The sequence below is a fragment of the Podospora anserina genome, chromosome 1 (assembly GCF_000226545.1).
Source record: "Podospora anserina S mat+ genomic DNA chromosome 1, supercontig 6".
Taxonomy (NCBI): domain Eukaryota; kingdom Fungi; phylum Ascomycota; class Sordariomycetes; order Sordariales; family Podosporaceae; genus Podospora; species Podospora anserina.
The window spans coordinates 932,073-959,080 of NW_001914851.1; the positions used below are offsets into that span (position 1 = coordinate 932,073).

The following is a 27,008-nucleotide window of genomic DNA, read 5'->3' on the forward strand; positions in this document are numbered from 1 at the left end:
CTCAAAACCACAGCGGTCCTCTTGCTCGACCAGTCGGCTGTGCCTCAATACGAACCGTAGATCTGCACATTTCTTCTCCCGTTGTCAACTCCAAATCAACAACCAGAAGAAGTATCATGATCATTGTGGACAATCAATGATCGAAATCATGTCGTCAACAGCGCCCTCACCACCGCCTGTGCCAGAGAAGACGCCAGTTCGACCCTATTATGCGCCTCTGGTTCCCTCCCCACTGAACCCGAAGAACTGCTTCCAAACACCCCCCCCAACATCACCACCAGGATCTCCATCTCCCAGAACACCACCACCTAAAAGACCCAGTCTCCGCAGGCCAGCCTCCCAGACGAGCCCGACTCAGATCCTTCTTCGTCAAAAGGCCGCCGCCGCCTTTAGGTCAGAGAGCCTGATCAAGGCTTACAGCAGCAACAACAACAACAACAACAACTACATCTCCCTCGGGAGCAGTCGCCGCCACGCCAGCAGCCGGAACCCATTCCTCAACATGATCCAGCACCAGAACCTCACAACCGCTGATACCATCGACATTCTCTATTCCCTGGATATTGACGATGATGACGACACCAACCCCACAGGCGACCTCGGTCTGATCACGCCAGGCAACAACACCAGCAACAAGCCACTGCCGCCAGTCCCCATGCCCCCTCCTCTATTTTCGTCTTCTTCCCCAGGGCAGGACCCCAACAGCGACAGCCCACCAGAGCGAGAAGACCATCGGCTTCAAGAAAAAGATGATCTCGACCTCCTTAGTTCAACCCCCTATTACGAGGACTACGACTACGACCACAGAGACAAGGAGGAGATCGACCTCGAGAACGGCTGTTACTTTGAGCGGGAAAGGGCAACACTACCCTCGGGAAGGACAGCCTCTTTTGACGACTCGGGAGGGAGGGGACGATCGACGCTAGGGAAGGCAAGACGCGGTGGTGGCAGTGGTGCTGAACACAGGTCAGGGGTCACAAGGCTTGTGATCCACCTTGGCCGGGGGCTGGTGATACTGGGGATCGTGATCTGGTTTGTGCTGCTTCACGGGCTTTTGAGGACCTTTGGCGGGGCGAGGAGGCCTCCTCCTCCTGACTCCAGCTTGGGGTCTGCTTCTGATTTGGAGGCATAGACATCGATTCCATTCTTCTTCTGATGGCGAGCCTTTTTTTCCCCCCCTTTTTTTTCTCCTCTTGTTCCATTTCTTTGGTATCGGACTCAACGGCTGGCGACAACTTGGGGGCTTTTTGGTTCTTTTTCTGGTTGCATTAAATAGATCAAGAAGGTTGGGGGCAGGAGTCCAAAACGGCGGGGGAAGGACCGGGCTTGTTACGTTTTGTGTACATATATTCAGCATTTTAAGTTGCATTACAGGGGCGCGGGTTTTCTGTGGCTTCAGGACACGGCAGCTCAGGGTATGTGTGGTTCACGAAAGACGTCAAGATCACATTTTCACAAACATACACGCCGTTTCTGTCTTCCGTCTTCCGTTAAAGTTACCATGACCCACCGGAGCCTTGATTTGCCAACTCGCTAGGCGTGGAACCGCTTAATGCAAACTACCTGAGCAAAAGTAATGGGACTGGAGAACCAGAGAGCCCATTTGGACTGTGGGCGACTGATTCCTTGCTACTTAGGGTGCCATCATGGATGAAAAAGGCTACAAATGCACCTGACCAAGCCCAACCTGACCCTCCCAAATCCCTTGCCCGACCCTCAAAAGAAAAACTTATCAACTGTTTACTGGGCGTTGATGGCTAAAGCCGAACCTTGCCCGGTTTGTTGTTTCCCTGTCGCTCCCCATATCCATCGTTCTGCGAGATACAAACAATTTAGCAACTCCGTTCCCCATCCACCTCTTTTTTCGCTGTCCGGTTGTTTGTTTCCTCTCTATAAATACCCTCGTCTTCGGCCCCAGCAACCCGACGAAGTGATATTACGCCAGATAACCGAGCTCATCGTCCTCCAAGCGCTCGAGGTACTCCTTGTCGAGCAAAATCTCGATACACTTCTTGATATCGGCAACCTTGGGCACAAAACGGGACCGGATTTGGTTAATGGTTTCGGAAACGAGCTGCTGGTGCTTCATCTTCTTGCGGGCCTTCATGATGCGGACAATGGCAGACTAGGTGTCCATGTTAGCATTTGATTCGTCCTCTTGGGACCATGGAAAAATAAGAGGACATACCTGAAGCAACAGTTTCCTGTCTTCTTCAATCGTCTTGTTCGTCTCTGCCTCCTCCTGCTTCGTCTCGCTCTTCATGCCAACGTTCAGATTGACCCTGTACTTCTTGTTCTTGAAGTCGAGGTTCAGAGAATACGTATTGCCAGGCCCCACCTTGGCACCAGAATCACAGGTCAGGACCTTGGCTTTGAGGCAGACCAGGAGCGCTGGATCCAGAGATTCGCTGTTGAGCTGAGTTGTTTGCGCAATTTCCTCATACGTGTTTTGAAGCTTTTCGTTGAACAGAAGCAAGATGGCCATCTGATACACAGATACTGAAAATGTGTATGGCATCTTGGCGTTTCGAACATAGTTCGCCTTGATGTCTCCCTTGCAAAGCTGCCACAACCAGGTGAGCTTCCGGCCATCGTGCTTGTGCTTATAGAAACGTGTGAAGCGCTCGCAATCTTGCGCAATTTCCTCCGGTGGGTTGAAGTTTGTCCCCGGGGCAGTCAGGGGCCAGAAACCTGTGCCCAGTACCGAGTAGGTAGAGTCCAAGTTCTTGCCCTCGATGCTGGCCTGTACGTGCCCCTTGAAGCCAGTATTCAGATCTTTGGAGATCTGCATATCCTGGAACATGCGCTGCAGCTTGCTGGTGTACTCGAATCCGCACGCCTCCTTGAGCTTGCTGATCATGCTAGTCTCGGCGTCATCGGACGACGAGTTGCTGTGAACCAACCGGCGAGCCAACATGCGAGAGTAGAACTTTTGAAAGACATCTTTGTCCTCAATGTATTTGAACACAGTCATGATCTGCGCCAAAGTCTCCTCCAGAGCACCATCTTCCACACCAGTGCTGCTCTTGCGCAAAAGGATATCGGTATACTTGGCCAGGAGCTCCGGCGACTTGTTGGATCCAGACTTGCAGACTTCATTGCGGTTGACGAATTCCCTGCACGCGTTATCGAGGGATCTTGTAAACTCGGCCTCATCGTTGAACGCGCGCTTGACCAAGCCTTGATACTGCGTGTGAATCTCAAGTAGCGCATCCACGTAGACCTTGGGCTCCAACTTGTCGGCATCGGAGGCCACCTTGGCGACAGCAGCCAATCCGGCCTTGCGAACGTGATTTTCGAATTTGGCCCGCAAGGGGTCGAGGCCACCAGCAATGCGCGAAAGCAAACTGTACATGCGCGCCATGTCTTCCTCCCTGTCATTATCAAGGAGAACCTGAAACTCGTCGCGGAGCAGATTGCTGTGGTCCTCAATGAGCACCTGGTTACAAGCCTTCTTGAGCTGGATAATTATGTCCCCGATCAAGTATAGCTGCACTCGGTTTTCCTCCTCCTCCAGACGTGCCTCGGCTTTCTTCATGAACTCAACAACGCTGTTCTCGGCAAGGAACTGCTTGCTCTCGTTCGTGTAAAATACTTTGGTCGCCTCAAGGAATGGCTTCTCGAAATGGAAGCGATAGACGTTGAGCGTGGGCTTGTGGGAGTCGTTCTCGTCGAGTCCCAAGGAGATGAAGGAGTCGACAACCAGTTTGATCTGGTTGTATTCGATGGTTTCGCCGTTGCGGTGCTTCTCCACCAGTTTAAGGACCGAGTCCATGACTTTGTGGACAACTTGGTGAAAGAGGACATCGCGCCATTTGACGAGGTGCAGGGTGTAGACATCGTACACCGACTTCTTGCCCTCGTCCATCTCCCGCTTTACCCAGTGGCGGTTCAGGTACCCGAAGATATGGTGAATGTACTTTGCGGCGTTGGTGTAACGATTCCACTCCCGAATGTAGAAGGCTAGAAGAGCCTCTTCAGTGTGACTCTTCGATTCCTCCACAAGACCCGTCAGATGCTGTGCCAAATACTCATTGAGCAGCTTGTACAGGTCCTCTCCCAGTAAGTGTGCTACAGAGCCAAGTCAGCAATTCAAAGCGTCTAGACAACCAACGGAGACACTGACCACCTCTATGAGCTCCAAGCGAACCAGCGTTGAAGCTGACAGCCTTCTGGCTCGTGCAAAAATTGTGAACCGTTCTGGAGATGCATAGTCAGTGTCGAGAACGTGAGGGCTCGGTAGGAAGGGTTCGAAACGAACGTGTAGAGTTTCATGTACTGCCCGCGGCGAGGTTAGCGATGCGCCCATTCACGGATGTAGGAGGGAGACATACGTCGGCGAGGTTCAGGCCGCTGTGGAGGTTTGTCATGATGCCATCGATGCCCGTTCGTAGGGTGAGCCATCTAAGTCACATCAGCAGGCGTTCCTTCGCATCGGGGCGGCCTGGGCAAGACAGGCTTGGGCCTGGACGTACGTGCTGTCGACATCATCACGGGTGTGAGAGGCACCCGAAAACGCTGGTGGAGGCATCTTCTGAAAAGTATTGAAGTCTCCCACGGAAAGACAACGGTGGACTAGACACGACGGCGAGGTGTTCGGCGAGGTGGTGTAAGTTGGTGTGACCAGGATGGATTAATTGACAGCCCAGGAAGGACGAGCAAGGGCTCTGGTTCAAACGGCAGGACGGGGTTGTCGCGGCGGGCAGGTGCGCTCTGGATCGGGGGGAAGCCCAGGAATAAAAGAAGGATGCCGTCGATTCGCCGGTGCAAACTGTTGATTCGCAGATAGAGGGCTTCGTTCGCAAGTGAGGCCTTCGGTATGTCTGGTCGAGATTCTGCCGGGTCCTGGCCTGGTGGACGTCAGTTGGTGCCAGGCAGCCGCTACCTGAAAGGCCAAATCGGGTGTGGGGCAGCCAGAGGTGCAGTGGGCGTGGCGGGGAATAGATTTACTGTCAGTCGTAAGGTGGGCAGCGCAAGAACTTCTGCGAGATTTGAGTTCTCTGAAAATTGGTGAATAGTCTGATTTTCTGCAAAATGTGAAGGGGACTACAAAAAAGTCCCCACCATTTGCTCCCAAAGATCAACGAGGCTCCAGGTTGTTGGCAACCTTTGGTGGCGTTGGCGTTCGTGCCAGCATCACCTTACACGTCAAAAAGTGCTACAAATTAGTAGGTTCTGCATACTGGACACTCTAGGTGCAGACATATCAGATTGCTGTACAAACTCCCAAGGTACCCAGAGCAGACTACTTGCAGCATTTATAGATATATTTCTGTTTCATGACTCCAGGTACCTGCTAGGCAGAAAAACGGCGTTGTCATCGCCCAGCATACTGGCTTTTCTGTCAACGGCATGGCACTTCAGGCAGGAAACTCAAGGTTCACCATCCACCTCGGTCTGTCCTGCGCGAAACTATCCAATCCTAATCACCAAGGCACAGTCTGATAAACGATAGGCGTCAGCAAGCGCACGGACAACGGTAGGCACACCAGGCAAGAGTCAGAAAACAACTTGGAACAACACTGAACAGCTGTTTTGACGATTCCGCTACCATTCAATCTCATCCAAGACTCGACAATATTCTAGAAAGTAGATTATGTTGTCCGATCCCGTGTCGAACGCTGAGGGTATACTGCTATCCTTCCCAAGAAAGAAAAGAAAGAAAAGAGAAGAGAAACCTTTCCCGCCCAAACCCAGCCCCCACATTCCCACCTCTACACCCTTAACTTGGAAAAATCTCGCTCCATGATCCGAATCTTGCCTCTCGCCATCTGAGGAGCTCACTCATCCCAGATCCCTATCTACGTTCGTCTTCGCCCCTTCCCAGCTTCTGTACGAGGCGGAATACGTTCACGGTGAAAGTGAAGCTCCATGATATCAAACCGACGGTCTGAAACGCAGCCAACGCTTGACTGTATTGGCTCACCTGACGGTCCAAGGAGTTGTGAAAGACGAGGGCCTCGAAGGCCAGTGTTGTGCTTGCGGATTTGAATATAATGAAAAACAAGTCCATCAGGACAAGCGAAATCTTCTGTGTGGCTGGCCGCAGTCCCAATGGCTTGCCAGTGTATTCATCCCATGTCATGTAGCCGATATAGGGGACCGCTACCGTATCTACCACGATAGCGACAATGGACTGTGTCCGTTCCGAAGTGTTTGTTTCCGTCTCGCCGTTTTCTATTTGGAAGATCTTGGCTGAGAGGGCGAGAGCCACTATGGAGGTGAGGAGAACCGTAAGGCGGAAAGCCAAAGGCACCAATGGGTGTTGTAAGATGACCCGCCAAGCTCTCTTGTAGAGCAGTTTGTTCCTTGCGGACCGGTTTCCGGCTGAGTCGAGAAGTCGTGGCGGCTCAATGGGGTTATCGAAGCTGGGCTGGAGCTCTTTAAGCACCTCGGGGTCAACGATCTGAGCATGTTCCCCTGGAAGATGGCCGTATCGAGAGGATTGCAGATAGCTTCGCCATGGTGAGTTGGGTGTTGCCCGGCTATATCGAGGCACAATCACAGGCTCGGCTGAGCGCAAGTGGTCCCATTTCCTCCCTCGCTCCGCAGCATCTTTGCGCAAAATGAATTTTCGTAACCTTGCTCGCGAGGTCCTCGGTGCCTCATCAGTAGGTAACACGCCTCCAAAATCGTACACGTAGCCATCTTTGGAGATCCGTCGTTGGGGCTGGCTGGGGGAATGATTGTGGTGAGATTGCGCGGCCCGGGGAGGGGGGCAGTCAAGTGCGCGGAGCTGGTCTTCGGTCGGCGACCCGTACCGTGCTTCGTAGGAGTCTATCCATGCTGGAAAGTGTCAGATAATTCATGGGCTGGCATTGATAAAGGAAACATACGTGGCAGGGATCGCGGTGTATGGTGTCGAGTGGTGTTGGAAGCGGCAACGCTGCTTCGCGACCTGAGGGAAGCGCGAGGTTCAGAAACATTGGAGCTGGAGCGCGGGAGGCCCGCAGATGCCATTATCAAAACGATCGAGCAGAGGTTATTCAACTCTGCCGTCGATCTAGAGGAGCGTCAACAAGTGGGGATGAAACAACATCCAGCGAGCGAAGTCATTCAATCAAAGCGATCGGGCGGTCGAGATTGCTGGCGAGCATGCAGAAAAGCGATCAAAATTCCAGAATTGCCAGCGCATGGTCAACTCGGCGATGACGGCGGAGCATTCGATAGTGTTTTACTTAAACACACGACACATGTTGCTTCTCCTGCGAGGTCGAGTTCGTCGAGACCATCTGATTGTAACATGCGCCGTGGTTGGCCTGGAGGGTCTGTGTTTGTTTGTGTGCCGCTGAGCACTGGCTTGGAAGCGCTGGCTGGTATTGGGGGACTTGGCGGCTGTGGGCTGTTTTGCAAGTTTGGGTAGCACCGCGCTCGCTGTTATCCCTGCTGGCACGGGCCGCATGACCTCTTCACTCCACTCAGCTGCAAAGACAAGCCGGATGGAAGCTATGACGACAGTGTGAAGATATCCGATACCCTTTCTTCAGCAGATAGTCTAGGTACATGATGAAATCGCCAGTATGGGAGACCCTTGACCAATAATACTACAGCACACTGGAGTCAGGTTTCAATATGTATGTAGCCCACGTCCACCTCAAGGCAATTGGTATCTCAGAAACAATGGGTGGTTGGGCGAGTGCCGCTGCATCAGGACAGTAAGTGGAGTCTCTAATCAAAAGCTCACAGTCGGACATCAGAGCCGGGCAGCGGCAAGCTCGCAATGTTCATAACGCTGTCAAGAGCCGCAAACCGTCTCTTCAAGGTTTGAGAGAGATCCAAGTCCTTTTGTACCTGAAAGCCATAATTGGAACCCCTTGGCAGGCCTCCAGTAACGGCAACGCAAGCAATTCGCCTCCCACAGTCCCGTCGCGTTATCCCAAAGGGTCTGGCTCGCCAACAAGGATTCGGATGCTTAATCAATGACGGGGACTGGAACTCCACTGCTCGTGCAAGCGGGCTGGCCCACTAGCTAGTGTAACGTCATCCAATGGGAGCTCCCTAAATCACAAGGAACTGCGTCACTGCCCCTTCTAGCCCACGAGAAGCTTCAAAGTACCCCAGTCAGCATAGAAGAGCTCAAAATTGTTGAAGAAATCGTCAAACCCAGCTCCAGCTCCAGCTCCAGCTCCGTACACTAGGGAGAGTACGCGGTCAGCCTGTCGACTTGCCACCACGAAGAGGCCTTGCGACAACAAACTCAACAAAACTGAGATTGACCATGGGCGGCCGCTGGCTCGGATTCTGGATTTGAGAAGGAGCAAAAAAATCCCATACAAAAGCCCATTCGCTTCTTTCTTATTTTTCGCCTTTACGCAGCACAGGATTTTACAAAAGACGGAGCGGTGCTTCGGGACGAAACGAATTTCCTTTCAGAGGCAACCCAGGGCAACAGCAACATTTTTTTTCTCCCGCGCGCAACACTCTTGACAAGGGACACCCACCAAACTACGGCAGGACGCTACGATGCGTCTTTACCTCTTGCCCATCTCCACGAGACGGACGCTGCTTTACTGCCAAAAGCTAGACGCGCCCGCAACACAGAAGCAGACGTGGGGGGATTGGCTCCAGGGCAAAGCGGCGCGCACATGGTCCGACTGGGAGCAGAAAGAGAAGGGCTGGCAAAAGAAGGTCGTCAGCTACGGCAACTACGCGCTCCGCCGGATCCCCTACGAGGAATGGGGTCTCAAGTCGGTGCCCCCGCTCTCCCAGCGCAGGAAGCAGGTCGAGCTGCGGGGCGATGAGAAGGTCGAGGTGGTGTATCCGAAGAGCCTGTTGCCCCTGGGGAAAGTCTCCAAGATCCTGGAGGCCTTGGCCACCGAGAGGGAAAGCTTGCACAAGCAGAGGTTGGCGTGGTGTTTTGTTGGCATGCCCGTCACGATACCCATTGGGCTGCTCCCCGTGTACGTGTACGCCCCAATTCACCAGGGTTTTGTTTTGGCCTGCTGACAACCGTGAATTCAGAATCCCCAATCTTCCCTTTTTCTATCTCATCTACCGTGCCTGGTCTCACTGGCGTGCCTACGCAGGAGGGAAGCACATCCAGTTCCTACTCAAAAACAACCTCCTAACCTACACCCCATCCCCCGTGGTGGACGCTGTATATGCCGGTCAAGAGCAGCCGCTGCCGTCCACGCCAGAGCCAACCACCAGCCCGAACGCGGAACTGCTCGGTAACGAGAAGGTCCCAGGGCCTGAGAATCCTCATCCAGAGGGGGAGACCATGCTGCTGAATCAGGCCAACGGGCGGAAGATGACCCAAGCGTTGGACCTACCGCAGTTGGAAATCGAATTGGAGAGGGCCATCTGGCAGGTGGAAACGGCGGTTCAGCTCAGCAAGGAGGACATTGCCGAGGAAAATTCAAGGGGTGGCGATGAGAAAAAGACGCAATGACATGGTTTGACGAGACATTCTGGAAGGGCGACGAGTGTCAATGTTGATAATGGCTGTATGATTTTGTATTTACTACCTTTGTTCACGCAGCGAATAGCACTGGTGCATGGGAGATAGAGCAGGGCATGCATGGATCAGAAGCCGGCGTTCGACGAATACACGATACCCACTCAACTCGACTCTATGCCAGTACATGAGTGTTGGAACAAAGCCTTGGGACTGTAGAAGTGCTATGTCTAGAAGCCTAAGCAGCCGAGTGAGATATTTCAGCCATAATTATACACCATTGAGGAGCAAATTTGTAAAGGAGCGCCAAGCAAGTATGCCGTTATTAAACAAAGTATTAGGTATTCCATTCATTCCAAGGGGACTGTTCATCCAAGGCTATGGCTACAGAACTCTATGATACTCCTTCCTTTCCAATTCATTTCCCTTCATCTCTTCTGTTTCATCTTTCCCAGGCAGATTGGGCCTTGGCTGCCTCGTCCGCCGCCACCCTCGACGGAAGCGGTGTTTTCTGAGCTTCCTGGATCCCCTCATCATCACTACCCTCGTCTTTGGCAACCTTGACCACTAGTGGTCCATTTCCGTTCATAGGTCCTGACTTCTTCTCCTCGGAGACTGACGATGACACAACACCATCGATCCCTCCTGGTTCCTGATCTTCCAGAATTACGCTCTCCTGCGATAGCGGTCTGGATTGTCGGGTTGCGACAGGTGAGTCAAACAAGCTCTCCCCGCTGATAGACGAGCCGGCCACCGAACCTCTATTCCCGGCCGCAGCCAGCGGCTGCTTCTCCTCCGGTAGTCGACTATGCGTGGGGTTTCTCGCTTCAGTCTTGGTCTCCTTCTCAAGCATACCGTCGACAGAGGTCGCACTCCTTGTGCTCATCTGTGATTGCCTGTTCTTGTTCTTCACCCAGCCCGAGGTCCAGCCGCCTCCGCCGCCGTTGCTACTCTCGGGAGGACTGGCAGTGGTGGGAGTAGGAGGTGTTGAACTGCCGCCGCCCCAAGCCTTCCGCCTCTTCTCCCCTGCCCAAGTAGCCCAGCTGTTGACAAACGCGCCCGCTTTGCTGCCTACTGATTGCGCAGCAGCCTGTGAGCTCTGTGTTGTTTTGGAAGCTGTCGAGTCAGGAGAATCCCCTCTGTTTTCGGCTTGCTGCTGAGAAGCTGCCTTCTCTTGCTCAATTCTGGCTTCCTCGGCCTTCTTTCGCTGGGCTTCCCTCATTGCCTCCATGTCCGCATACAATTTATTAAAGATGTTGCTGGCCTTCTCCTTTCCAGCCGCCAAGTTCCGTCCTAGGGCCTCCTTCCCCTGCGCGAGTTTCTCATCCCAATGCATATCTTGTACCTGCTGCGTTATCCTCCTCTGAACGTCTTCGATGGTCAAGCCTCCAGCGCAGGGATGTTTTGGTTCGACAATATCAAACAGATGTGAATCAGTGTGCGAATTCCAAATTCGGTAGTTCTCCGTCTTTGACCACGCTTCGACGAAATCAGAGCCGAAGTCGGTGGAAGGATCGCCTTCAATATAAGGGAGTAACATCCGGGGGTTGTTGGCATGCTTTGCGAGGTGGTTGTGATACTTGACAGACGATATCAAAGAAAGTAAGTACTCCTCGAACTGGACGCGGATGAATTCCTCGCTGCCAACATAACCCATAGTTTTCGGACGGCCGGGGTTTGCCTCGTCCCAGGTATCATTGACGTTTTGGGTTATAAAGTCAATCCAGCGGCGGTCTGGGGTGGAGAGCTGAAGAGCCGCCTTCAACGAAGTGGACGTGATGTTGATGGTGCCCTCGTCGAGGTTAATGAGAATGTCGCTATACCGATCTTTCTGCTGTAAAAGTAATGAATTCGTACTGCCCACTATGTACGATTTCGTTCCAAAGTCTGCCAGAATGTCGAGCTGTTGCAAGGGGGTGTATGGTCCAAACAAACTGCCCTGTACTCTGTGTAAGTCATGAATCGTATTTGCGCCAGGATTCTCATTGACATACCTTTGGGAAAATCTGCAGAGGCAGCCCCATATATGCCAGCAGGGAATTCCGGTCGCTAGTCCTCAGGCTTGTTGGCTGCTGGAGATTCTGCTCGTAGTTGTTCAACTCTGGTCCCGCAGAGTCCTGCAGGTTGCGCAGCAATCCTGGGATCAATGATACCAGTGAAAACTGAGTTAGGCAAAGCCTCTCACATCTTGTTCCAAAGAACAGCATCTAACCAGCCCACTGTCAGCGCAACGATCCCCAAGTGTTGAAAACCGAGAATACACACCTTTGGCTGCAACAAACAGCATTTCAACAGCACTAATGTCTGCCATTTAAACTCCCTGACAAGCTCCCTCAGACTCAGTCCAAGATATTGGTCTCTGTCCTCATCCTCGTTCATCATCCCCCTTTCCTTCTCATCAGCCAAGCTCTCCTGGAACCTTTTCAGAATCTCCACATCTGTAAACTCCCGCTGCGTAAACCACGCCTTGGTGACCACGCTCAGCCTCTCCCTAAGCATGCCAAAGTACTGTGGGCTGTCTGCAATCACGACCACGGCTTTTTGCACCGTCGATCTCGTCACCTCGGCCGGTCTGTTGAGCAACAGAGAAGCGTCCATCTGGCGAGTGCATGAAATCCCAAACAGCGAGGTACCCGCCCCCCCATCTTCCGCAGGTTTCAACAACGTAAAGTAGGAGAAATCCTCGGTCAGAGCATGCGCGCCGTCGCTGAGGGCCATGAAAGGCAGCAACCCCCAATCATATTCCACCGCCGGGTCGAACCCTTCTGGCTCTGCGCCGAACCATTTTTCGACTTCGGGGCCGCGAGCATGGTGGAAATCGACTATGCAGACTAAGGGTGTGAAATGCGGTCTAGCGCTCGCAGCTGTGGTGGGTGTGGGAGGGACAGAGGACGACATTATTACGGTATGACGCTGTTGCTAAAAGCTGTTGACGCTTTGCCCGAAAGCTATTAAATCGGTGTTGCCATGAATTGATACTTGACAGCTGCGCTCGAGGTCAGGAGAGAAAGAGACAAAAAGACGGTATGGGATGACCCGAGAAGTGTGAATGGCGGGGCAATTGGCTGGTGCAGCTTGGGCAAGGCTTCGAGCTTTCCACCCCTTGTCCAGTTATGCTGATTTCTGAAAATGCAATATCACCAAGGCTGTGCTGGTAGTAAATACAGTGTTGCGTGCGTATCAGATACTCGTGCTCGCCCGGGCCGTCGTCGTCGTCGTGTATCGGTGGACTATTTTCGCCCGGTTTGTTAGCTGTAAGGAAAGTGACGTGCTGTGCTGCGGTTGAGGTTGAAGTGCCGCTCCGCTGCCAGCGCATCAAATCTCCCCGCGGCAGGCAGGGCGGTTATTGATTAGCGTGATCCTTTAGGCTTAGCGCTCTGGAAAATGGGGATCTGCAAATGCGAATCGACGTGCCAAGACCTGCGAGTCGATGTCCATGTGGATGAATTGGGATGAAGGGAATCAGGTGAAGTAAAAATGAAATGTAGAGATCAGACCATAAGCTTTGACTTTCTTGATGACCAGTAATTTCATTCACAGTCCTTCAACCTGGCTCCCTCGCTATGGCTTGCCGTCTGTGAACCGTGCTGCCCTGGTTGACAAGGCGGTCAACATCACAGCAACCATTGAGACGCAGGCGCCGCCGGCTACCAAGCGACGTGGGCAATGGAAAAAAGTATCTGGCAGTGTAATGTAAGGGGGCTTCTTCTCGGGTCTCGGGATCTGCCCTGGTCGGATTAGGCTGCCAGTACACCATGTGTAGGGTCAGTGGTGAAACACTGACTACTGTTCATGAAGACGCAGAGGCTGGAGACAGTCAATTGAAACTGGAAATCTCGAATAACCCATAAATGCAGCCGCTGGCCAGCAGTTACACCTGGCACGATATCAAGTCCCAAAATTGGATACCAAACATTGACCCGCATTGGATATGCAAAGCTGATCCCGCAGTCCTTTACCAATCGTATAGGCCTCAGCAAAACATTCCCCAGCCAGCATGTGGGTGTGGAAGCCGTCGATGCCGACGTGTCCTGCATTGCATGACAGGGAGCAAACAGATCGATCACAACATCTACAGTTCTTGGTCTATGGTAACCAGAGATCCAAGTCACCGCTTGATCGGGCCCATATGTTGCGGAGGACCGGCCGCTGAGGTTGGGAAGTTTCATAATTGTATAATATATACCTTAGTCATAGGCACAAGACACACACACACACACACACACACACACACGTAACTTGAATGGAACTATATCTTCATTTCCCCGTAGAATCAGGTTACCTGACTGACTGCCTGACTGATCAAGACTGCCTCTTTGCCCACGATCCCTGCTGTGGCATGGGTTACAGACTTGCGCTGTTGCAACAAAGTCGAAATCATGGTCATCATCGTTAAAATCTGCTAAGTTCGGCTCCTCTCATGTGAACCCCACAACCCCCATCCATCTAGACACGCGCCTTATACCATATCCAGCAAGAACAATGAGATAAAGATATGAACCATCCCTCCTTTCGTGTACTGGTCTCCCGGGTTCTTCCTGTTGAACCTTCTTTCGAAAGTGAATTCTCCAGCAGCCGCTATGCCATGCCCATTAAAACTCGCCCATTTTGTTGCTTTAGACATGCAGGTCACAACTCGAGACAGACTCCTCAGTGAAAACGCCGAGAAAAGAAAAGGTCACTGAAAATAACCCACGAGACATGGCTGTCGAGTTGGTAGCAACCATCACACAGGACCACCCATATCGGCACCTGGATGCTCCTTCTGTGTATTACCCACCCTGCCGGATCCCGATTCCGAGCTCATTGACCCGCGAATTGACCCTCCATGGAAACACTGCCGGCCTCGACGTTGTGATAGTCCAGAATTTCCGAGTACCTGTTGTTAACGAATAGCGTCAGTTAACCAGGTCCCCAATCCCCAACCTGAGACATTGGAATAGCTCACATCATTATCTTCCATGTGTCAACTGGCAAATCAGCGTCGTTGAAGCTCCAGTCGAACTTCTCCTCGGCAACTGGCTCATCGGTAGGATCGTGATATGGTGCCAGGTATTCGTGCGACAACGCCTCGGTGGCCGTTATCCGCTTCTTGGGATCGAACACGAGCATGTGCTCCAAAAGATCGATGGCTAGTTCAAGTTAGTATCCCTGCGTGAACGATCAACGCGGGGGGGAACACATACCAGCAGGATCGGCGTTCTTGAATTTGTTCTTCAGCGGTTGTCGTTCGCGCTTGGGAAGGGACTTGACAAATCTCAGGGTCTAATAGCTCCAGTCAGCATTTAAGGCCATTTTGTTCAAGATCAGCTGCCCGTATGGCTGCATGCAATAAGGTCCACGTACGTTCTCGCTGGCGATGGTGTTGATAACATCATCGGGGGGCGTGCCCAAGAGTTCAGTAATGATGGAGAACTGGTTGACATGGTCCTTTCCAGGGAAAAGGGGCTTGCCCTCAAGCATCTCAGCGAAGATGCAACCGGCACTCCAAATATCCACCTCAACATCATACTTTTGCCACGTGAGCATAATCTCGGGTGCGCGGTAATATCTCGTCGAAACGTAACCCGTCATCTGGGGGTCTTGAATGCGAGCCAGACCGAAGTCGCAAATCTTCAAATCGCAGTTTTCGTTGACCAGAATGTTGCTTGGCTTCAAATCGCGATGGACAACGCCGGCCGAGTGCACGTATTTCAGTCCGCGCATGATCTGGTACAAAAAGTACTGGATGAACTGCTTTTCAAGAGGTCTAGAGGTGAGGAGGCGATGGAGATCGGTGCCGAGCAATTCGGTGACGAAGTAGCTGATAGCAAATCAGTTCCAAGCCCAATAATGCTGCTCCCGTTGTTACACTTACATATCTTCCAGTGGAGAGATGAAGATGTCACTGAGGGAGATAACATTTTCGTGCTTCAAGTGCTTCAGCAGCTTGAGCTCTCGGTATGTTCTCTTGGCAAGTACGGGAGTGCTGAAGGGCTTCATGATCTTCTTGATGGCGACATTGGCGCTGGTGAGCTGGTCTTTGGCGGAGCTATGCGCACATTCCTCATCAGTACAACTCGCTGACAACAGCACAAACTATTATCGGCCGGGAGTAGCTATTCGTACCAAACAAGTCCAAAAGCACCCATTCCAACAGGTTGGAGATCCGAGTACCTAATCCCGCGTCAGAGCACACTTCTTGAACATCCTTTGAACACAGCCATACGAACCTCGAGGTAATCTCGAAGGTGGTCCCAAAAATCTGAGCACGAACGAATTCAGCCATGGTGGGCGGGTTGTATTGCGTTGTCGAGTTTGTCGAGTCGAGTCGAGCGTGCGGTGGCGGCAACAATGCAGGAAATGTGGCGGGGAAGATAGATGCCGGAGGTGGACAATCGTGGGCGCTGCGCGAGATTCTAGACGACCGGCAAGCGAAGAATGTTCGGGAAGCGATCGGCGTCTATTTGGACGGGCAAAAGCGGTTGTGGACAAGAATGCGAGTGCGTCGAAGTCGTCCAAGGAAGAGAGAACAGCGGGGTTGCTCGCTAGGTAGGTGAGGCGGGGGGCGAGCAGAACACTGTGCTGTTGACGGTTTCGTCAGGTGCGGGGATTGGGTATCTTGAATGCAGAGGACAAATTTAGCTGCGCCCGGAGGGATTTCAGGGAATTGCGCTGGAAAGAGGCCCAGGAAAAATAGGCGGGTCTTTGGTGGTAGGTTTCAGTGGGCGGGTTCAGTGCGCGTACCTGCAGTCTCCAGCAAAAATGATGAAACTTCCAACAGAAAAGAGAGCTGACGGAGCTCTTGATCGAGACAGGCCGGGTCGCTTCTGCTGTTACGCGGCAACTGGTAGTCTTGTATTCGCGTGGTCTGGGTGTGGCACGCTGCGATCGTTTTGGTTCAGGATGGGGGCAATAAACCGGAAATTCTGTCGATGGAGCGAATGAAATGCGCTGCTCAAAAAACCACTATTACTGACGAATGTCCTGCTTGGCAACCTGATGCTCGACAGTTTCCGACTGTTCGTACGGATTTGGGGTCTCGAGCCCTGAATAGCGAAATGTCTTTTTGCACGAAGGGGAGGAGGCAAATAATCGCCCTGACAGACGACGACGACACAGTCAAATCAAAATGTTGGGATCGATCGTGGAGGCGGAAGTTCGTGTGCAAAGGAGAGAGGAGAGAGAGAGAGAATAGGTCCAGGATGGTCGATAGTTATTATTCTGGTGTCAGGGGGAGGGGGGAGGGGTAGATGGTCATGTATTCAGGACAAGACAGGCTGGCACCCTTGGTGTGGTTGCAAGGTGGGATGGCAGCGGAGGGACGTGGATGGATGGGGCCGGGATGTGACACGCGGGGCCTTGCGACGGGGAGAACAGGATATGGATCTGAATCTTCTCAAATTCCATGCTTTGGCACGCCCACTTTCCCGTCTAACCCATCCAGATTGGAGCGCCAGCTATTCATCACATCACTTCCAGAGGTCCCTGAGTAGTAGGGCCACTAGGGCGCATTGGCTGCTAAGCAGTGTATGTTTTGCAGTGTAATCAACTAACTACCTTACCCATCTTTTCAGCGTTCGACCTGACTGGGATTTGCATGGAAGGTGTCTATCTGTTCCACAGGCGCCGCAATGAACCTGGCAGCGTGATCCTTGCCTGCCCTACAAAGAGCTGAGCTCCATCAGCCCCTCACTTGTAGTAACTGCTCCTTGGGCGCAAATGCCTTGCAATACCCAGCTTCGACCTGCTCTGCACGAAAAGTGAGGATTTGTAGGGTGTGCTGTACCCACACTGTCGATTGGTATGCCCATGGGCCTCAACGGTTTCGCCAATCCGGCAGCGCCATCCCAAAGTGATCGAGGCATCGAAAACAACAGTTGGGTGAACAGACAGCAGCGAGGAGGGGAAGCCAAGACTATGACGTAGGTGCGTGGTGGGGTTGTTGCAGCCCTTGTCGCAGAGGCTGTGGGGTCATGTCTGTTCAGCCAATCCTGCGATTTCCACAGTCCCCGGTTCTCGTCCCGGCATCGAACAATTTGGCGTGCGATCGATGCTCGTCGAAGCAGACATCTGGCGGTCTGAGCAGTCCGTCTTCTCATGTTTCTTGAAACCCATCACGGGGTCCGTTTTCACAACCGCCGCTGCAAACTGCCCGAACCACACATCCCCCAAACCCAACTGTGACGGACATTTCGCTCCGGAGAAGGCCGGCTTGTACCAAGTTCCATCGTGCGTGCTCTCTGTAACAAACCCAATTGCATCCCATGCCTATGTCCAGTGACATATGCTGGAGAAGACCCTGTCATTTCAGGCACAGGGAACACAGCCAAACACTTGGTATCAACCACACTACTACTACACCATGCAAATGCATCGTCATTTTCTCTCTCTCTCCCAGCCATACCTCCGCATCGTCACTTCTAGGGATTCTCAGGGTCCTGACAATTGCCCGTGCGCCATTCCCATACACCATCGAAATACGGAGTACATTGGTACATTCTTCCCCATACTGTGATGTGATGTGCATTTTCCACCCCCTGTGAAGCTTCCCGGCCCTCGACAATCTAGACCCCAAGTTGTCCAAGAATGCCTCATGATCATCAGGGGAACCGCAAAGCAGAAGCATGGCAATATCTCCCGAGAGGCTTTAGCAGGCGCCAGAGAGACTGATCAGTTCATCTTTTCAAAATAAGCTTCTCCCTCGTACCATTCCCACGGGACGTATATCCGCACGCACCCGAGCTACCTTCCACCTGCTGTTCTGCCCGAGGCTCCTTTGTGATAGAGATGTCCCTCGCCATCATCTTTGGGCTGTTGGTGTGTGTACTTGGGTAGCCTAACCATGCGCAGTCTTCTGAAACGTCATGATAGCTAGCGGCCTACTGCCAGGACAGTCCGTCTCCCAACAACTCTAACAACCCGCGGCATCAAATGACCCTGCATGTTGGATAACAATGGGATGTCCAACGGCTTGGGGCTGGGCGGGGAAAAACGCAATTCGCAGCCGCAAGCGGGGCAGGGACAAGCTCGAGACTACGCTATCTCATGCACAATGACGTCGAAATCTCTATTGCCCAGCCCGGACCCTGGTCGCTTGGCGGGTACGGACAGGGTGACACGTAGAACCCTGGAAAAGAAAAGAAGGGGACCCTTCAGCCGTCATGACATTTGGTTAACCCACGAAGATGCAGCGAGGACACACCTAACGCGAGCTGAGTTCCTCTTTTTCATTTTGGATGCGATGCCGAGTCTGCAGGTCAAAGTCAGCTCGCCTCTTTTCAGTAGGTTGACATGGGTTTGGGGCGTATTCATCATAATAATGGTTGCAAAAATATATGAGTGATAATTCTCGTCATCATTATGTTAAGAGTTCCATTCAGCTGCCCACGGATAAATCGCATCAGCTGGAGTTGGCTGACTCGGTATGTAATGCAATTGGCATGGTTGGGCACTTGCAGTTGTTGTGGATTCCCAATTATTTTCATACTGCACACAAACAACCTCCATGCCCACTTGGGTCATCACGTTGGGCTGGCATATCAGCAGCTACACTGTGGGACTCAACAGCAGCCCAAATGGCCATGAGTCCTAGAACAGAAGACCGCAATCAGATGAAAGAACGGCAAACTCATGGGGCAGAAAATATGATTCAAAGGTCTGTCATCTCATCATTCCAGGCCATAATCCATACCACCGACGTACTAGGATTGCTGCCATCAAGATCTTGACGACCCAACCGCTCTTGTTCGTGCCCGCATTCTACTTGCTACCACGCCCAATGAATGGCAGCTTCTGATAGAGGTGTTTCTCACCATGCTGTTTCCTCTTTTGGCCTGCCTCTGCCTTTTTGAGTCCGGGGAGGACGACCTACGCTCCTTCCTCCTTCTCCACACGGAGAGGCTCGATGTTCCAGATGCCCTCGGCATACTCATTGATACAGCGATCCGAGCTGAAGAAGCCCATTCTCGCTACCGATGTGATGCACTTGGTAATCCACTCCTCCTGATTCCGGTACGCATCGTCCACCAACGCTTGCGTTTCAATGTATGAGTGGAAGTCGTCAGAAACAAGATAGTAGTCGCCGTGGTCCCGGACAGCCGAGATCAGAGCGGCAAAATCTTGTGTGCTGCCGAAGGTACCCTTCTCGATTTCCTGGAATACCCGGTTGAGATCGGGGTCGATCTCATGCGTGCCGTACGTGTGTGCGTGGCGGAGATCCTCAACATCTTCAGCAAGGTTGCCGAACAAAAAGATGTTGTTCTCCCCGATCTCGCGCGTGATCTCGATGTTGGCACCGTCGCAGGTACCGATGATGAGACCACCGTTGAGTACAAACTTCATGTTACTTGTGCCAGAGGCCCTATAGAGATTGGTGGTTAAATTCCGTGCTGCGGCAATCAGGAAAGGCATCACTTACTCAGTACCGGCAGTCGAGATGTGCTCGCTGATGTCCGAGGCAGGAATGATGATCTCGGCCTTGCTCACGTTGTAGTCCTCGAGGAAAACCACCTTGAGCAGGTCGCCAATGTCCTCATCGTTATTGACCACCTTACCCACACTGTTAATCAAATGGATAATCTGCTTGGCCATCCAGTATCCCGGAGCAGCCTTGCCGCCAAAAATGGACACTCTTGGCTGCTGCTTCTTGCGCTCCTCGGGTGACATAGCCTTGAGTGTGAGGTAACGATGGATAACACCAAAGATGTTGAGCTGCTGGCGCTTGTACTCATGAATACGCTTGACTTGCACATCAAATAGGGCGGTTGGGTCGACGGTGACGCCCGCGCTCGCCTTGATATGCTTGGCAAGACGCTCCTTGTTGGCAAGCTTGATGTCGGCCCATGCCTTGCGGAAAGCCTTATCCTTGACGTACAGCTCGATCTTGTTGAGCTCATTGAGGTCCGTCAAAAAGTCCTTGCCACCAGTCTTGCTCGAAATCAATTCGGACAGACGGGGATTGGCCTGATGAAGCCATCTGCGAGGCGTGATACCGTTTGTGACGTTGGTGAACTTGTCGGGGCCGAAGATGGTCACGAAGTCCTTGAAGATGGTGGTCTTGATGAGATCCGAGTGCAGCTCAGCAACACCATTGACCTTGTGAGAACCCACAATAGCGAGATGAGCCATGCGAACCATCTTGGGCTGCGACTCCTCAATGATGGAAACGCGGCCCAAAAGATCGCGCTCCTCGGGGAATCGGCGCTCGACACTCTGGAGGAAGTAGAGGTTGATGTCGTAGATGATCTGCAGGTGACGGGGAAGAAGATGTTGAATCAGGGGAACAGACCACTTCTCGAGGGCTTCAGGGAGCACAGTGTGGTTGGTGTAGCCGAAAGTGTTAGTGACGATGTTCCAAGCCTCATCCCACTCGAGACCCTCCAGATCCAGCAGAATGCGCTGGAGCTCGACAACCGCGAGGGTTGGGTGGGTGTCATTGAGCTGGATGGCAACCTGCTCGGGGAACTCTTTCCAGGGGCGCTTGGACTTCTTGAAACGACGGACAATGTCGTACAGCGAGGCGGCAACCCAGAAGTATTGCTGCTTCAGACGCAGCTCCTTTCCGCGCTCAAGGTTGTCGTTGGGGTAAAGCACCGCCGAGATTGTCTCGGCGCGTTGCTGATCGGCCACAGAGCTTTCGTAGTCACCGTTGTTGAACTTCTGGAAGTCAAACTCGCCACTGGCTGCTGTGCTGGACCACAACCTCAAGTTGTTCGTAGAAGGGGTCGCGTAACCAGGGATGGGCACATCGTAGGCGACTGCCTTGACGATCTCACCGCCCTCCCAGTGGGCAACGGTCCTCCCGTTCTCATCAGTCGACTTGCGAACGTGGCCAAAGAACTGGATATCAACAGTAACATCGTGTCTAGGGAACTCCCAAGGATTGAAGTCCAACCAATAATCAGGAACTTCCACCTGGTACCCATCAATGATCTCCTGTTTGAAGATACCATAGCGATATCGCAAGCCGTAACCCCAAGCTGGGTAGTTGAGACTGGCAAGACTGTCCAGGAAGCAAGCGGCAAGGCGGCCCAAACCACCATTGCCGAGAGCAGCGTCGTGTTCTTGTTCAATCACATCCTCGATGCGGAAACCAAGGTCGGCGAGGCCAGCTAAACAGTTGCTGATCAGCATCGTGCTCAAATGCCACACCCATTCAGAGCCCACTCACCCTTGGCCGTATCCTTTTGTCCGATATTGAGCATAGCGTTGTCGAGAGCCCTTCCCATCAGGAACTCCAAGCTCAGGTAGTAAAGTCTCTTGCTGTCAACGAACGTCTGGCGCTGCTGGGTGCGGTTCCACTCAAGGATAAGGCGATCGCGGAAGGCGAGACTGCATGCCGAATAAGCTGCAGATTCGTCGCAGTTGAACATGCTACGAGCGAGCGTCGTCTCGACATGACGGACGACCTCGGACTCGAAGCCATCTTTGTCCTTGAAACCGCTGACCTGATGCTTCAGCCAGGCCTCACGTTGCGGCTCAGGGATGGAAGCTAGATGCCAAGGAGACGTTTGTTAGCACATGCACCTGCAGGTTCTTGGCACCCCGCCTGTCTCACACAAGCCCTTGGGAATCCGTGAGGGGCAATCAAACAGGTGGGGGAGCTGCTTGCGCTCATCGCCCGACCATGAGAGCTGTCACCAAAGCTCCCGAGACATGAGCAGCCCCTTCCCTCTCCATGAGACAATTGGCTGGAAATAGACTCAACATACCTTCCACACTCTTGATCTCTCCGGCACCGAAGCCGGTAAAGGTGCGTTTGTGCTTGGGCCGAGAGATGCCCGCTGGGCCGACAGAGCCCTGGATGTCCACAATCGGGGCTCCCATGGAGGGGCGACGCTGTCTGGTGGGGAGGGATTCGGACGCCATGGTGAGAAGAGGCTTCCAAGTTGCCGGACTAGAAGAAAATGTCAGACACCTTCAAGTTTGTTCCCTTCAGAGGAGGGGTTCGAAGTTTAAAAGAGAGGAAAAGGAGACTACAGGCGGCAAAAGAGCCAAGGCAGGTCAGGCACGCTTACGTAGTAGAGGGCAAGTCGATAAGATCAGCTCAGGCTTGAATTGGGCGTGGTGGGGTAGCTGGCTGCTCTGGCGTGTCTGGGTGCCACTGTCTAGCAGCGAAGCTATTGGCGGTCTAGGCAATGGGGCGGGTAGATGAGGTGGTGATGGTTATGTATAACGATGAGAGAGGAGCGGCGGGGAGTGCAGGACAAGAACCCCACACAAGAATAGTTGTAAGACGGAGAAGAGATGGAAGAGAAGAGAATGAGACGACGAGGAGCTGGTGGGAAGAGCCTTCCATATAACTTTTACGCCCGGTCGGTCACCAACCGTGTGAGCCAAACTTAGCAGCAAAAGCTCCAGGAATCCTGCTCCTGCCTTCCTGCACAGCGCCGTTCGCATTCCCGGATCCATGCTGTCCTGTTGTGGATGGCACCCGACTGAGGAGAGAGGTCCTTGTGGACAGAACTGCATCCCCTGCCCATGCACCACCCACCACCTCCACCACCACTGACCACCACCACTGACCACCTCCTCCTTCCTGCAGCTTTTCAATATGGGGAGCTTTCTGGCCCTTTCTTCAAGGTGCTTGTCTGCGACTTGATTGGCTTTCCTGGTGCATTGGTCCTCCGCATCTCCTGCAACTCGGCCAAGTCACGACCTTGGGTCGTGCCTGTCTCCCTTTCAGTCGACATTCTGCATGGCCGTTGACACGAGTTGCGATGTCATTGTGCTGCTCCGACCAGGCCGAGACGTCGTTCGGATGCGTAACGCGGGGTAGGTGATCTGGAAGAGCCGAGAGCCATATCTCTTTCCACCTGGCGGATTGTCATCAACTCGCAAGTGGAAATGCCACTGGTTTGTTGCGGCGTGGGGCTGGGACACAGCTGCTGTGATGATTGATTGGGCTTGGAGAATCCCCCACATTATGCCTGAAACTCTGCATCATCATTCTTATATCTAAGGGCGGTAGCATTGGGTTATCCTGGCATTCCCACGGCTTGATAAAGCAGATCGAGATCGTAAGGCCATCATCATGTTAGGCATGTGCTTCATCAACCAACTGAACCGGCGCCAAGCATCACCAACACACCGAGCCTGCAGTCTTCAGCCCAACTCTACTCCACTCCGAGCCCACCCAGACTGCCCTGCTTGACGTGTTGCATCATTAATGTCTTATTAGTCGAGATGACAGACTTGAATACAACGTCGTTCAAGGCTAACATCCCAAGTCATGAGGAGATCTCATAATTGGGTTGATAGGGTGGCTATTAGGTAGACACCTTCTGCCGAACATGAACACCACTCTCACTGATCTGGAAGTATGCTCGTAATATGGCAGAAACAATGCCAGCCAATTTGACTGGGACTCTTTGACCTATTTCTTCGAGAGCTGTCAGAAGACTTGTGATAAAAAGCACGAAAGGAACATTTTCATACAAAGAAAGGGTGGGCAAAACGTGTTTCAACCACACGGCACGGGACGGGCTCGGGAGACCCAAACACCAGGCAAGGTGCCCATGTCTTTGAGTACATCAAAACAAACATTGCGGCTCGGGAACATCAACAAGGGGCTTGCCATGCCTTGTGACCTTGGACTGTTATTGTTAGAGCGAAACAATATCCCGCAGAGCCATTCCCAATACGACCCAAAAGCACCGGACACTCTGACCAAAAATATGTGGTTTGGCGCCCTCTGAAAGTATCGTATACATGAAATTTTAATTCTTCACCCCAGCTCGTTGCAGACAGCTCGAAAGGGACTTCGGGATCTAAGATCATCTATTTAGTTGGTATGGATAGATAGGAGGACAAGACTAATAAGGTGTAGTTGGAAAGGGCACGGGTCGTCTCAGACGCCCATCATCCCTCGCTTTTCACTGACATGTCTTCAGGGACCTGTTTTCTCCTCCTGAAGCTCCATCCTTTTTTGCCTTTTCCGCCTGTCCATCCCTCGCTCCTGCTCCGGAATCGTAAAATCAAAATAAAAGACAGAACGTTGCTCAAAAATAAAAGTCGTCGTTTCACCCATGGCCTTGTACGCCGTGTCATATGCAGAGGAAAGCCCAGGCTGAAGCTATGTCGTGTGTTGTGAAGTGGGTTCGGTGTCCAGGATATCGGGTGAGAGGTTTTTGGTGAATTACAATATTCCTGCAGCTAGATTCCCCGATAGAGGGATCTGTACATTATCAATCAATAAGGAGAGATTCGAGTGTCGCTATTTGCTGACTTTCCTCGGATCGAATCGTGCCTGTGTTCCTTGGTAGGATGGGAGGGTGATGCTTTCGGGATCAACAGCTGCCAGGCACAGCAGTCCTGAAATACGCCCGATCGTGCGGGGAGTACGCCTCCAACTCTGGAGGATGCATGAGGGGGCATCTATAGAATACCAGAATCCTTCAGCGCGTTGTTCAGGATCGTCTCCTTAACCGCAGCAAAAACCAGACGGATGTTGCTAGTATCTGTCGCTTGTGTCAAGCTGATCGATCGTTAGCATCATAACAAAAGCAAAACGACGGCGGGACAGAGAACAACTTACTGAGGGTAGAGATTTAGATGCGCCCTGTTCACTTGGTTGAATCTCCAGAGCAGATACTTGGCTGCCTTGTTGACGTCGTTGCCTCCCGAGTAATCGGGGAAATAGTTGCTGAGTGGAGATCGGCCCAGTTTCTGCTTGAAGATATCAACCTTATTCAAGAACAAGATGATACTCGTGCGCATAAACCACCGTGAGTTGACTACCGAGTCGAAAAGTAGTAGTGACTCCATCATACGGTTCTAGAGATCCAATTAGCATCACGGAGACATAACTTGATGGGCCACGAATCGCGTACCTGACTGCTTTCTTCTAGCAAGACCTGATCGTACTCGCTCAAGGCCACACAAAAGATGATGGAAGTGACGTTCTCAAAACAGTGGATCCACTTCTTGCGTTCGCTGCGTTGACCACCCACGTCAAACATGCTGTGAACTGTCAGTGTTGTTCCAGGCAAGATTGGCAGCATGAAAACTCACTGAATACTGAGTTGGCCCATCTTGAATCTCGTCTCGTAGATACCTGTGGTCTTCGTTCTCGCCCGAAGCACATCCATCTCATTGGGGATGTACTCCTTGTGTGCGATTCTTGCAGCCTCGTCAAAAAAGCTGCCGGTGAAGTTAGATACCAGTCCGTGCCCCTCGGTTCAAACACAAGAAACTCACTATTCCGCAGAGTCCATCAAGTAAAACTCTGTTTGCCTTTCCATGAGTTGCTCCTTGGCCGGGTCGTTCCATAATGACTGGATCGCCACGCTGACCTTTGCGTCAATGGTCTGTGGGTTGGTATCGAGGGAGTAATCAATCAAAAAGTCGAGATGTCGCTTGTTCTCGTCCAGTACTGGCTCGATGTCGAACTGGCGCATGGCGCTGGCGACCGATTTGGCGCATTCCAGCAGGTTTTTGAACACGGTGGGTCTGTAATTCTTGAGCTCCTCATGCGAATAACCTTTCAGGTGGATGATTTTCATCTGCTTCACAATAGTTGACTTGCCGCTCTCACCAGAGCCTGCGTGTGTAACAAGTGGTTAGCAAATGGAAAGTCGCGACTTGGCGGCTCGCGCGGCGAAGCAGACAATTGACGTACCAAGCAGTAGAATCTTGCATTCTCGGCGCAGCCGTTTTGAATCTTCCTCCAGATCTCTGTCAATCTTGTTGCTCCTCTTCCGCTGTTCCGATTCCTCCCCGCTCGTGCTCATGCACGACCCCATTGTGACCATGAACCTCCGGGGACGGTCGTTGCGAGTGCTGGATAAGGTCGCGGGCGACAATCGGCTGGCAGTAGAGAGGCTGGCCGCGGCAGTGTCGGCGGCGGCAGCAGCTGAGAAGGCGCGACGGCGGGTTGCTGCCGCTGGCGACGTGGGCGCTCGCTTGTCCTTGGATTTTCCCTAGAAACCCATAGGCGCGGGCGGTCGTGGCTGTTTGCGATGGCTGCGAGGTGCTGGGTGATGGATGGATTGATAGTGTTGGTCGGTGAGGGTGAGGGTTCGGAATGCCGAAATGCCGTGCAGAGAGAAGCCGTCTCTGTTGGGTTCGAGGTTGCCTTGTGCAGGTCGTAGAACTGCCTTGGCCGGGCGGAGAGAGGTGGCCTTGGATCCCGATTGAGAGAGTCGAAGAGGTAGCGATGCAACAACACAAAGACCCGCCTCGGACCCCCTCCCCAGCTTTTGTATGGGGCCTCAATGGAGCCTCGAAGCTCAAGCAAGTCGAGGGTCTGATTCGGCAACAAGGTCAGGCTGGCGATAAAAGGCGAATTGGTGTTGTTTGGGAGGACCAGTCGACCGACCGTGAACTATTGTGTCGCTCCTTCCCTTGGTTGTGTTGTTTTGGTTTCGCTTTCAGTCGGAGCGCTGTCAAACCGTTGACCGTTGCGTTGCGGGAGAACGGGACTAATAAGCCGTCACTTGCACTTGCTCCTGTCCTTATCACGCACTACTCAAGCGTGACTGGTGTCGGTGGGGACAGGCCGAGATGGATTGAAATAGCAAAGGGCGATACAATGCCTGATATCCTCGTTATTTTGTCGAAACCACCTGAGATGGTGATGACAGAAGGAAAACTGGAAATGCAAGCACCTGGAAACGGAAGTGGAAGCTGG

The 27,008-nt window shown here is 52.6% G+C and overlaps 8 protein-coding genes across 8 annotated transcripts; 2 read left to right on the top strand and 6 right to left on the bottom strand.

The window, feature by feature from the left end:
- Positions 1–136: 136 nt before the first annotated feature.
- Positions 137–1,132, top strand: PODANS_1_23880 (uncharacterized protein; the record flags this gene model as incomplete). The annotated part of the gene is made up of 1 exon (XM_001906681.1): positions 137–1,132. One exon carries the CDS (start codon positions 137–139, stop codon positions 1,130–1,132), a length of 996 nt encoding a protein of 331 aa, XP_001906716.1.
- Positions 1,133–1,936: 804 nt separating this feature from the next.
- Positions 1,937–4,309, bottom strand: PODANS_1_23890 (uncharacterized protein; the record flags this gene model as incomplete). The annotated part of the gene is made up of 4 exons (XM_001906682.1): positions 1,937–2,125; positions 2,189–4,071; positions 4,151–4,172; positions 4,262–4,309. The coding sequence occupies 4 exons, from the start codon at positions 4,307–4,309 to the stop codon at positions 1,937–1,939; spliced, it is 2,142 nt and encodes a 713-aa protein (XP_001906717.1).
- A 1,488-nt stretch (positions 4,310–5,797) lies between these two features.
- On the bottom strand, positions 5,798–6,960 carry PODANS_1_23900 (uncharacterized protein; the record flags this gene model as incomplete). The annotated part of the gene is made up of 2 exons (XM_001906683.1): positions 5,798–6,786; positions 6,837–6,960. 2 exons carry the CDS (start codon positions 6,958–6,960, stop codon positions 5,798–5,800), a joined length of 1,113 nt encoding a protein of 370 aa, XP_001906718.1.
- A 1,503-nt stretch (positions 6,961–8,463) lies between these two features.
- Positions 8,464–9,391, top strand: PODANS_1_23910 (uncharacterized protein; the record flags this gene model as incomplete). Its single annotated transcript, XM_001906684.1, has 2 exons — positions 8,464–8,900; positions 8,962–9,391. 2 exons carry the CDS (start codon positions 8,464–8,466, stop codon positions 9,389–9,391), a joined length of 867 nt encoding a protein of 288 aa, XP_001906719.1.
- A 448-nt stretch (positions 9,392–9,839) lies between these two features.
- PODANS_1_23920 (uncharacterized protein) lies at positions 9,840–12,316 on the bottom strand (the record flags this gene model as incomplete). Its single annotated transcript, XM_001906685.1, has 3 exons — positions 9,840–11,336; positions 11,392–11,534; positions 11,614–12,316. Coding segments are annotated over 3 exons (2,343 nt in total), but the record flags the coding sequence as incomplete, so codon positions are not given.
- A 1,884-nt stretch (positions 12,317–14,200) lies between these two features.
- PODANS_1_23930 (uncharacterized protein) lies at positions 14,201–15,665 on the bottom strand (the record flags this gene model as incomplete). Its single annotated transcript, XM_001906686.1, has 7 exons — positions 14,201–14,276; positions 14,346–14,529; positions 14,584–14,662; positions 14,744–15,200; positions 15,255–15,428; positions 15,506–15,553; positions 15,610–15,665. 7 exons carry the CDS (start codon positions 15,663–15,665, stop codon positions 14,201–14,203), a joined length of 1,074 nt encoding a protein of 357 aa, XP_001906721.1.
- Positions 15,666–19,246: 3,581 nt separating this feature from the next.
- PODANS_1_23940 (uncharacterized protein) lies at positions 19,247–22,246 on the bottom strand (the record flags this gene model as incomplete). The annotated part of the gene is made up of 4 exons (XM_001906687.1): positions 19,247–19,739; positions 19,797–21,489; positions 21,549–21,869; positions 22,090–22,246. The coding sequence occupies 4 exons, from the start codon at positions 22,244–22,246 to the stop codon at positions 19,247–19,249; spliced, it is 2,664 nt and encodes an 887-aa protein (XP_001906722.1).
- Positions 22,247–24,754: 2,508 nt separating this feature from the next.
- PODANS_1_23950 (uncharacterized protein) lies at positions 24,755–26,121 on the bottom strand (the record flags this gene model as incomplete). The annotated part of the gene is made up of 6 exons (XM_001906688.1): positions 24,755–24,854; positions 24,915–25,153; positions 25,210–25,339; positions 25,391–25,519; positions 25,577–25,919; positions 25,998–26,121. 6 exons carry the CDS (start codon positions 26,119–26,121, stop codon positions 24,755–24,757), a joined length of 1,065 nt encoding a protein of 354 aa, XP_001906723.1.
- Between the last annotated feature and the right edge of the window lie 887 nt (positions 26,122–27,008).